A 12,011-nucleotide genomic window follows, 5' to 3' on the forward strand; every position below is an offset into this window, starting at 1 on the left:
GCATTGTCATTAGCTTGTTTCTGTACTTATTTTCTAACCTTAGGTAACGGTACAGAGGTGTTCATTTTGATTGATTGATTACCTGGGGGTTGGCAACCCTAGGAACTAATGATCCTGTCGCAAGAAAACTTGAAGTAGTGTGAAACAAACAGAAGAAGATGAAGACGTACAGAAAAGTATTTATTTAACTATATGTGTATAGTTGTACAACTATATACAACTATATACAACTATATTGTTATGTATGCAGCGGAAAGCAGCATCTGTACTGAGCTTGGAGTTTCTCCAGGCTCCTGAGCTGCGAGTTCGTATTGGCTGTAAGACTGCAACTGTCCAATCACAGACTCGAGTGCTTGTGTGTTCTCATTGGCTGCAACGGCTGTAGCCGCCCAATAGAATACTGGGGGTGTGGCCTGCGGGGCTGAGCGAGCATATAAGCGCGGTGCGTACTGAGCTAGCCAGCTGTAACCACAATAAAGCAATGTTGTAGTAACTCTGCTGCCTTGTGTATCGCCCATGTGACATAATAATATGTATCCCATATAGGGTTGCCAGGTCCCTCTTTGCCACCAACGGGAGGTTTTGGGAGCAGAGCTTGGGGAGGGTGGGGTTTGGGGAGGGGAGGGACTTCAGTGCCATAGAGTCCAATTGCCAAAGCGGTCCTTTTCTCCAGGTGAACTTGTAAGGCTGAGTTCTGTTTAATGAAAACAAGCTGAAAATTTTTAAATTAAAATATAGACAAACAAAAAAAAAGAATGTTTAACTCATTTGTCTTTTACCACAGTAAAATAGAAAGCGTAAACATGTGCTTCTTGCTTGTTCATTCGACCACAACGTTTTTTTGACCTTTTATATACAATTCACAACTTGCCTGTTAACTCTTTGATTTTTGTTGTTGTATTGATATTGCTACATTTACACAAAACATTTTTATTTTGCAACCAGCCTATTTCTTTTTTTATTATTATTACATACAAACTGATCTCTATCGGCTGGAGATCAGTTGTAGTAGCGGGAGATCTCCAGCTAGTACCTGGAGGTTAAACACAAAATAAATCACCAGTACTGTACAGGGTAAGATGCCGAAAAACTCCAGGACTCGGGTCTAAATGCAAACAAACATTGTTGACTCAAAGAACACTAAAACAGTCATGCAATACATACATAACACACAATACAAAATATCAGTACACAATAAGTGCAACTATATATGTACAAGTTATCCCAGTGTCAAAATAGGAGGAAGTCCATTCCTTATTAGGTCGTAATGACTCTTCAGGTCGTAATGACTTTTATGACTGAGATGTTACGGGTCCGCAATAAATCAAGATAACTTCAAAGGGAAAATTCCTTGAGAGTAAGGCAGAAGGTTGCAGTACAAGCAGGCACTTATACGACTGAGCTGTGAGGAGTCCGCAATAAATCAAAATAACTACAAACGGAGAAAGTCCTTAGAAGTAGAGTTGCCAACCGCCAGGTAGTAGCAGGAGATCTCCTGCTAATTCAACTGATCTCCAGATGATAGAGATCAGATCACCTGGAGAAAAATGGCCACTTTGGCAATTGGACTCTATGGCCTTGAAGTCCCTTTCCTCCCCAAACCCCGCCCTCTTCAGGCTCCACCAAAAACCTCCCACTGGTGGCGAAGAGGGACCTGGCAACCCTACTTAGAAGCCAGGTGGACGGCTGCAGTACAGAGAAACATCTCTTGAGATTCTATGACATTTTTCGCCACGAAACGTGGCTTCATCAGCCAAAAGTGACCTTCATCAATCTGTCTCTTGGAGCGCCCCAACAGGATGCAACTTCTGTCAGAACATGTTGAAATGTTGATAATGTGGTCATAAAAGTGTATTGTGTGCTATGTATGTATTGCACAACTGTTTTAGTGTTCTTTGAGTCAACAATGTTTCTTTGCATTTAGAGCTGAGTGCTGGAGTTTTTCTGCAGTACCTGGAGGTTGGCAACCCTAACCCCATCCCATACCAAAATACCATGCAGTTACAATAACACTGCAATTTTAAGCAGGATTAGTCCCAAGTTTGCCCTGACCTGGATGGCCCAGGCTAGCCTGATCTCTTCAGATCTCAGAAGCTAAGCAGGGTGAGCCCTGGTTAGTATTTGGATGGGAGACTACCAAGGAATACCAGGGTTGCTGTGCAGAGGAAGGCACTGGCAAACCACCTCTGTTAGTCTCTTGCCATGAAAACCCCCAAAAGGGGTTGCCATAAGTCGGCTGCGACTTGACGGCACTTTACACACACACAGTCCCAAGTCTACTCTACTCAGTGGGGCTTACTCCCAGGAAACTGTTGTTGGGGTTTCACTAGACGAGCACTGTTTTACAGAGAAACAGCGTGGTACAGTGGCTGGCATGTCAGACTAGGATCTGGGAGACCCAGGTTAAAATCCCTACACTGCCATGGACGCTTATTGGGTGGCCTTGGGCCAGGCACACACTCTGACCCTAACCTAACTCACAGGGTTCTTGTAAGGATTAAATGGAGCAAGGGGAATGATGTAAACTGCTTGGGGTCTCCACTGGGAAGAAAGGCCATGTATAAATTACATCAGTTCCTGTAGTGACCATTGTCCCAATAAACTTATTTGATAAATAGTTTATATTGTGATTTTATAGTATTTTACTGGATTTTATTGTATTAACATTGTTGTTAGCCGCCCTGAGCCTGGCCTTGGCTGGGGATTGAGGGTGGGTTAAAAATCTAAATACATACATACATCTTTTTATCTGAGCTATTTCCCTTATAACTTCAGTTAAGTTATTGTAGCAATTGCCCCCTTTTAAAAAAATCTAAACTTGGCAGAATATTTGATGTCCTCCAATACGCTGCTAAACATTTTTTTAATCCAAAATTATGAAGTCCTGCAGGAGATTCTAGTTGTAAAGAGTTGAGAATTTGGGTTGTCGTTTGGCATCATGGATTGTATCAGCTGTGGCATCTCTAACCAGAACATCATGCGTCTGTTAGTCATTGTTATCTTGTGACTTTTAGGGGATTTTTGTGTCTCTTGGGTATCACTATATAACATCTGGAAATGATTTCTACCAGTGTTTACCCTTTAGGCCCAAGATTATATCCTCTGGAGACTCTGCATGAAGACTACTCCGGGGCTGTCGACTACATTTTATGAATACCCGATCACCAAACAGTTGATTTGATTTGGAGGGGTTCATATCCATTGAATTTGCATCCAGCTCTTTTGCCTCTCCCCAGGTGTATCTGCATCTTCAGCTGGCTTTATGGGGTGAACCTGTCTTCTTCAATGTGGTGAGACTTATAGGATTTAAACTCTATAGATTGCTAAAAGAAGCAGGATGTCCAAATGACCAGATACCATGTTAGACTAGGTGTTTTGCACATTTATTATTATAAATTTATTGTTTTCAAGAAAAACAGTATGCTGTGTGTGTGTGGTACATATCTCAGCCAGTGATTTCTCTCTCTCTATGACTCTATGTGGAGGACCCTGTTAAAGATCAGATTATCTCAAAATCTGCTCTTTAATACCGTTAATGGTGGTGGTGGAACGGGGTGTAATGTCGCAGCCGATTCATAGCAACCCTGTAGTGTTTTCGAGTCAAGAGATGTTCAGACACGATTTCCCATTGCCTGCCTCGGCATAGCAACCCAGGACTTCCTTGGTGATCTCCCATCCAAGTACTTCCGAGATAAGACGAGATCGGGCTGGCCTGGACTATCCATGTAAAAGCAATACTTTTAATATGCATTGTGTGCTGATTGAAGCTTCTAATTGTCCTTCAGGGTTAGAGCTGCCAACCTTCAGGTGGGTAACATGCAATATATAACTAAACCAAAACACCACCAGGCTAAGGAATCAAGGAATTTAACAATATATTTATATAACAACAGGCATAGATAACCTATAACTTACTAGGAGATATAAACCACTTAATTATACAGAGAAACAACAAACCAAACCCCACCACGAGGTATAGGAATGAAAGCAAAAGTCCAATAGAAGAAGACTTTCTCTACCACTTAAGGGAGACTCAAACCGGCTTACAATCACCTTCCCCTCCCCACAACAGACACCCTGTGGTGTAGGTGGGGCTGAAAGAGCTGTGACTATCCCAAGGTCACCCAGCTGGCTTCTTGTGTAGGAGAGGAGACACAAATCCAGTTCACCAGGATGAAAATTGACACAGAAAGTGCTGTACGTGAAAAAGAAAGACACTGGATACGCTAAGGGAGCTACTTGTTCAAAAGCAGACTGCTGACGGTGAGAAGGGATCAATGACTGATGAAGCCTTTGGCGGAAATGGGACTTTATACAGTATCTGGAACGACCGACTCAATTGATCTCCTGTGGATTTGATATCCTCCCATGGAATGCTGGCATCCTATTGGACTTTTGCTTTCATTCCCATACCTCGTGGTGGGGTTTGGTTGGTTTTTTCTCTGTATATTTAAGTGATTTATATCTCCTAGTAAGTTATAGGTTACCTATGCCTGTTGTTATATAAATATTTGTTAAATTCCTTGATGCCCTAGCCTGGTGTTGTTTTGGTTTAGTTGAAACTTTCAGGTGGGGCCGGGTTTTGGTTTAGTTATAACCTTCAGGTGGGGCCTGGAAACCTCCTGGAATTAGAACTGATCTCCAAACTACAGAGATCTGCTTTGTAGGCCCTCTCCAGGCTCTACCCCCAAATCTCCAAGAATTTCCCAACCTAGGGTTGGCAACCCTGTTCAAGAGCCAGCGTGGCATAGTGGCTAGGAGCAGCGGTTTGTAGTGGGGGAGTCTGATCTGGAGAACCAGGTTGGATTCCCCACTCCTCCACATGAGCAGCGGACGCTAATCTGCTGAACTAGGTTCGTTTCCCCACTCCTGCACACGAAGCCAGCTGGGTAACTTTGGGCTAGTCACTGTTCTCTCAGCCTCCCCTACCTCACAGGGTGTCTGTTGTGGGGAGGGGAAGGGAAGGTGATTGTAAGCCGGTTTGATTCTGCCTTAAGTGGTAGAAAAAGTCGGCATCTAAAAACCAACTCTTCTTCTTCTTCCCCCGTAGGTACCATTAGTCACATTGCATGAACACCTCTATTTTCTCCTTGTAGGAGAAAATGTCTGTTTCTGTTCAAATGACCAACCAAACCCAATCTTTCTGCTCATACCTGCCTGGCTGAGGGACGGTGAGAATCTGGAACCTTCCAGACACCTGTGCACTGACCTTTGTGTGAAAGTCAAACAGCGCTGAACTGGTTTTTTTTTTATCATGTTTGGTTAATCGCTGGACTAGTTCACCAGCTGCATGCACAGACACACCACTGGGTAAAGCTGCTGCTATGGAACTCACCCGATTGCTGGGCATCTTCCTGGTGCTGCTGTTACCATACGGTAAGGCGCCGATGTGATTCTCAAGTCCAGAAAGGGGGGGGTATACATCATTTAGTTCTCTGTCTCCCACTGTATTGGGGAGTTTAAAGTTGAATAATTGGGCATGTGTAGTACCCATATGTGCAAACAGCAAATGCCATGGAAGAGTGCGTCTCTTATTCCAATTCTCTCCCCACCTCTTCTTTTTTAGTATCTGGGTGCAGATCATGCAACATTTGAGGGACAGGAGGAGAGAATCAGTGTAGCATAGACAAGGGCTCTGGAGAATTTCCAAATGAGAGTCCAGTGTGCATGTTCCTGATCCTGTAACATTTATCTTTTTGTCATTTGATTTTTCTGGGAAGAAGTTATTACTTATATCAGTTTTGTATTAGAATGTTGGTTGAGTTTTGAGGTTGCTTTTAAACTACGTGCCTGTCTCTTGGAGGCCAACGGATGGTCAATAAAATGGACCCTAACTGCAGCTGAAAGACTCGTATGATAACATTGGAAAGATAAAAGCTCTCCTCCGGTAAATCAACTGATTGAGGTCCTTAGAACGCTATCAGTGTTGGACTGCATGGTGTAAGGACTTGGTTTTAGATATTTGGAAACCATTTATAGAGGAAAAAGAAGGAGAGTTGGTCTTTATATGCTGACTTTCTCTACCTTTTAAGGAGAATCGAACCGGTTTACAATCTCCTTCCCTTCCCCTCCCCATAACAGGCATCTTGTGAGGTAGGTGAGTCAAAGAGAACTGTGACTAGCCCAAGGTCACCCAGCAGGCTGCATGTGGAAGAATGGGGAAACCAACCTGGTTCAACAGATTAGAGTCCATTGCTCTTAACCACTATGCCACGCTGGCTCTCTAGAAACCTATGTGTAGATCCACCACCATTGTGGTTATATTTTTGTCTCTACCCTATGTATATCTTTTTTTTTCCTTTTTAAACTTTATTTAGTTGCTGGATTTAAAGTTTTCCCCCTTTGTTTTTTTTTCTGTTTGGAAAAAAAAGAAAAACCCCACATTTCAGTCTTTGCAAAGCCTGCATGTGTCCTAAATCAGAATTAAATGAAGGAGTTTGAGCATCATTCTCATTACTGAAATGCAGATAATACATTATTCGGTTCTCTGGGAGAGCCAGCGTGGTGTAGTGGTTAAGAACAGTGGTTTGGAGCGGTGGAGTCTGATCTGGAGAACCAGGTTTGATTCCCCACTCCTCCACATGAGCGGCGGAGGCTAATCTGGTGAACTGGATTCGTTTCCCCACTCCTACACATGAAGCCGGCTGGGTGACCTTGGGCAAGTCACGCTCTCTCAGCCCCACCTACGTCACAGGGTGTCTGTTGTGGGGAGGGGAAGGGAAGGTGATTGTAAGCCGATTTGATTCTTCCTTAAGTGGCAGAGAAAGTCGGCCTATAAAAACCAACTCTTCTTCTTCTTCTTAAATACTCAGAACTCCCAGGAAGCCCATGGATGCTGTATCTTTCAGCCCGTCTTATAGCAGACAACAAAAGAGAGGTGCTAGTTATTTTGCAGAGTGATTGGCAGGTGCTGCTATTTTCCCAGTGCTTCGATACCCATCTCAAAGCCTTTCCCTGTTTATGTTGCAGTATCTCCGCACCGTGATCGGATCATTGGAGGCCATGAATGTAATGAGTGTGAGCATCCCTTTCTTGTGCTGCTGTTCAGTTTAACAGAGCCTTATTGCTCTGGAATACTGATCAACTTAAATTGGGTGCTCACTGCAGCTCACTGCTGTAAGAGGTAAGGGGTGATGGGCAAGGGGGATAAAAGAGACAGGACCTGTTTAGAATCCTCTTTCACATCCATGGCTATATTTCTGGTGAGCACAGTATGGGGTCCGAAGTGGTCCCATAAGTTCAGCTCTAATTTTTCCAACAATCATCCCATTTGGGCCATTCTGGCCGGCAATCTTCTGGTGGCCTGGCCCTCCCACCTGACTTTCCATCTCGGCAAGCAGGACAAATGGCGGCAGGAAGAAATTACACCGGGCAATGCGTTGACATCACGTCCGGGTGAACACCCAGATGTGACATCAGCTGGTCAGCTGATGCTCTGAAAATTGTATGGTAACCCCATATTGACATGCTGCACAATTGGTTGATGCATTGTATGACATCATGTCCGCCTAGGGTTGCCAGGTCCCTCTTTGCCACTGGTGGGAGGTTTTTGGTGCGGAGCCTGAGGCGGGTGTGGTTTGGGGAGGGACTTCAATGCCATAGAGTCCAATTACCAAAGTGGCCATTTTCTCCAGGTGAACTGATCTCTTTCGGCTGGAGATCAGTTGTAATAGCAGGAGATCTCCAGCTAGTACCTGGAGGATGGCAACCCTATGCCCGCCTCTTGCCCTGCCCTCAAAGCTCCTGGGGTGCCAAGCAGCATCCAATGACAATTTGTCACATGATTTGTGGCTAGGGGTGCCAACCTCCAGGTACTAGCTGGAGATCTTCTGCTATTACAACTGATCTCCAGCCGATAAAGATCAGTTCACCTGGAGAAAGTGGCCGCTTTGGGCCATTGGACTCTATGGCGTTGAAGCCCCTCCCCTCCCCAAACTCCTCCCTTCTCAGGTTCCGCCCCCAAAACCTCCTGCCGATGGTAAAGAGGGACCTGGCAACCCTATGCGTGGCATCGTTGAAGTCATAAATTCAGCAGCAAAGGTTAAGTGGCCTGTGAATCCAGATCCTTTCACACTGGGAAAATATCAAGTGGTACTAATTGCCGTAGTGGACTTGCTTTATTCGTTAATTAAATGCACAGCCCAGTCTAATAGGCCACAGAGACCAAGCTGCCGTCTTTCCAGCACTTCTCGTTTCCTGCCTTTAGGGCAGTGGTTCCCAACCTTTTTTTGACCAGGGAGCACTAGGACTTTTTTGTTCGGTGCAGGGACCCCAAGGTTCAAACTAAAAATTCCGAAAATTTGAAAATAAACTTTAATCATAACTGTTAGTTAAACATTAAACTTAGAATAATATTTGAATATATTTTTATAATAGAGAACTTTTAATTGAAAATATTAATTTATTATGGGTTTATAATTTTGTTTCGCGGACCTTAATTTAGTTCTCGCGGACCTTAATTTAGTTCTCGCGGACCCCTGGGGGTCCGCGGACCTCCGGTTGGGAACCAGTGCTTTAGGGGGAGACATGGGGGCATGTTTGGCTCTTAGCTATCTCCAATAGGCCAGAGGCCCAGTCAGTCGTCCATTCCAAAATCAGGTGGCCAATCGAGGGCTTTCCTTTGAGGGACTTCCTTAATATCTCTGCTGGTTTTTCTTCTAGCGGTGATATTGTGATCAGGCTCGGAGAGCACGACTTGGAAGCATCTGGCCACGAGCAGATGAGGACAAGCAAAAGAACTATTTTATACAACAACAACAGCAATTGTGAATGTGAATGCAAAGACGACATCATGCTGATCGAACTGAATGAAGCCGCTGTCCTTACAGACTGGGTAGCCCCCATCAATTTGGCCACGATCTGTCCCCCTGTGGGAACCACCTGCACTGTGATGGGTTGGGGTGCAATCACAAGTCCTGACGGTGAGTCCCGGGGTTCACTCCAACTTGGCCTTACATTGAGGAAAAAGGGAGGAGGGGGTCCCCTTTTGTCCACCAACAAGTCTATGCTGGGGATCATGGAAGCTGCATGGACAAAAGCCGCGTGGAACGGGGGTTATAGTCAGGAGGAAGGGAATTGAGTGAGAGTGAGCAAAGTTGACTGGATCCGATGCATAGTGCACGCCAACTCCAGCAATTCCCCGATACCGTATCACGCTTTGATTTGGCACTGGCAGGACGACGGGGTTACGCTGGTGACCCCTGTGGTCTCCCATGGCAGGGTCACAAAACTCTGAAGCTCACTTTGATATGAGCGCATGTGCCAAGTAATTGCTGGATTACTGATTCTTTTGACGTTGTCAGTGTTTTGCTTTGCTGCAGGGGGGTTCATTGGGTGCAGTATTAAAAACCCATTTCTAAAGCATATAATTAGATTGTCTCAGCCACCCCACTCCCTGGTCCCGATTTGGACTGGCAAGTCCATAGCAGGCTTGCAAGCCAAGGGAGGCACCTCCCCGCCCCGGGCACCTGGCATTATATTATGGCATTTATTTATTTATTTAATTTGGTACACATTGCCCGGCCCAACCCAGTGACATTTAAGTCATATCCGGCCCTCCTAACAAATGAATTCGACACCCCTGTACTAGACCAAGGTTCTCCAACGTTGATCCCAAGGGCACACACTGAGCTTTTCAGAAAGTCAGCAGGGACACTGTAAGGTAGGGTTGGTTCTTGGCTGCCCCTTTCCTATGCTGTTATCAGCTTATTTTCGGCGGTCCTGACTGTTTCTTCAGGCCCACTATGCCTTTGATGAGCACCATTCGTTTTAACTCAGTTATAATTTGGAATTTTTAAACCTGTGTAAATTGTTTTATTATACTGTATGTTGTTGATGATGTTAGCCACCCCGAGCCCAGCTTTGGCCGGGGATAGAAAGCAGGGTATAAATCAAATTGATCAATCAGTCAATGAACAATGAAAGGATTTTCCACCATAATAGCAGCTGCAACCACTATAGGATCGGGACCAGTAGTATGTTTCGTTTGTGAGGGTGCATTTTCCCTTTAGGCTTTTTTTCTTTTATTCTCCTTTCTCTTTCTTCCCCCTCCCATGGGCTTTTCTTTTCTTTTATTCCCATTGAGTGATTATTCTGCAGTGAAGTATTGTTTAACTCCGCCTTCTGCAGCAGCCATTTTCCATGGCAGCCATTTTAGGGTGGTACTCACCACCTCCCTCCTCAAAAATTCCAAAGGTGATTATGCATGCATGGTGGATATGTAAAAAATTTAAAAGTTTTTGGAAAAAAGTTATTATAGAAACTAATAATTTGATTAATATGAGAGTTAAAAGAAAACCTGCATTCTGTTTATTGGGAATCCTACAAGAAAAAATGGGTAGTAATGATAGGGTCATTTGTCAATATAGTTTTGCTGCTGCAAGAATTGTAATAGCTAAAGTTTGGAAGCAAGTGAATAAACCTTCAATTCGTGACTGGAGAGGGAAATTATGGATGGCCAAATTAACAGAATTCCTACATGGAAATGATATGGAAGAATTCAAAAAAACTTGGGCAAAGGCCATCACATATTGGGATAAACTGGCAAAAATGGATTTTACTATTTTAGTTAGTGAGTTATAGAAACAAGTTTATTTACTTTTCTATTATTACTATTAACAACTTTCAAAACTGTTTAGACACTTCTGCAGAAGTCAGGTGATGGGTCACTTTTTAAGTGGGTGGAGGGTCAAAAGGGTATTTTTGCTTTGTTGAACTTTATAACTTTGTATAATTATAACTGATACTCTTTTGTATTTTCTTTTTATGTTTTTTGTTATTATTGTATTTGTTTTGTTTTATATTATAAAAGTAAAAAAAATTACACTAAAAAAAATCCAAAGGTGGCTAGACATTCAAAAAAGTTGAGGATCCCTGTACTAGACAATCATGGCTGCCTTTGGTTTTTCAGAAACATTTCCCACTGTTCCTCACTGCGTCAACATTTCGATCCTTGAAACGCAGTTGTGTAAGGATGAATTTCCATGCATCGTGCCTGAGAATATCCTTTGTGCTGGGGATCTTGACGGAGGCAAAGACTCATGTGGGGTAAGGAGGTTTCCCCTTCTACACAGGAAGCTGGGTGTGTTCATAAAACAATGGAAGACAAACCAGGCCAAGATGCTTACCTGGTGAGATGATTTCTCCGTCAAGGCCAGAATTCTGGTTGAGCTATAAATGGGATTATAATCCTCCATGTAATAGTACAGATGGATAAGTTTCCCCAGGTTTGATACAAAACAGGCTTGTCTGAATTTCCCACACATGCATTAGTTTCCAGCTCCTAGATTCTCCCAGCAGCAAAGACGGGGGCTTGTTCACTAGTTATGGGCCTACCTTAGGGGAGGAAGGAGAACATATCTTAGGGGAGATGTGCCCATTTTGTTCCCTATCCCTATATGTGCCCTTGGTCCTCCTACTTGCACATTCCACAGGGGTACTTCCAGGGCAAAGCTGCCACTTCTTGACAGCAGACACTGGGTAGACCAAAGGAAGAAGGAGCATCTCTTTCCTTTCACCATCTGCTATTAAAACGTATGCACTAACAAGACCTTTCATAATCTTCTCTTAACAGGGCGACTCTGGCGGACCGCTTATCTGTAACAATGAGCTTCAGGGCATTGTGTCTTTGGGGGGCAACCCTTGCGGCCAGAAGAACATGCCAGGTGTCTACACCAAAATCTGCCGATATGCCAGCTGGATCCAGGAACAGATTGGCGGAAGTGACAGTGGATCTAGGTCTTAAGCATGGAACACTGGCAGAGATCTCTTTAAGTCGTATCCGTGAGGAAGCACCTTCCAGAAATGGTTTCCTTTTTTTCAATGACCCTATCTTGTAAACAGATTCTATGCACATTTACTCATTAGTAAGTCTCATTAAATTGTATGGGACCTACTCCCAGATAGATATGCGTTCCATTGCCTTCTCCCATCCCAGTTATCCTTGGATATTGATTTTTCCGAGTGTTAGAAATCTTGAATCATTATGCTAGAATCACAACTTTTAGGTGAAT

General features: G+C 43.9%; 1 protein-coding gene across 1 annotated transcript; it reads left to right on the top strand.

The window, feature by feature from the left end:
• The first annotated feature begins 5,324 nt into the window (after positions 1-5,324).
• On the top strand, positions 5,325-11,743 carry LOC130474689 (alpha- and beta-fibrinogenase OhS1-like). Its single transcript, XM_056846387.1, has 5 exons — positions 5,325-5,376; positions 6,970-7,123; positions 8,662-8,921; positions 10,910-11,046; positions 11,573-11,743. Exons 1-5 carry the CDS (start codon positions 5,325-5,327, stop codon positions 11,741-11,743), a joined length of 774 nt encoding a protein of 257 aa, XP_056702365.1.
• The last annotated feature ends 268 nt before the right edge of the window (positions 11,744-12,011 follow it).

This window comes from Euleptes europaea, chromosome 3, assembly GCF_029931775.1.
Source record: "Euleptes europaea isolate rEulEur1 chromosome 3, rEulEur1.hap1, whole genome shotgun sequence".
NCBI classification, from domain to species: domain Eukaryota; kingdom Metazoa; phylum Chordata; class Lepidosauria; order Squamata; family Sphaerodactylidae; genus Euleptes; species Euleptes europaea.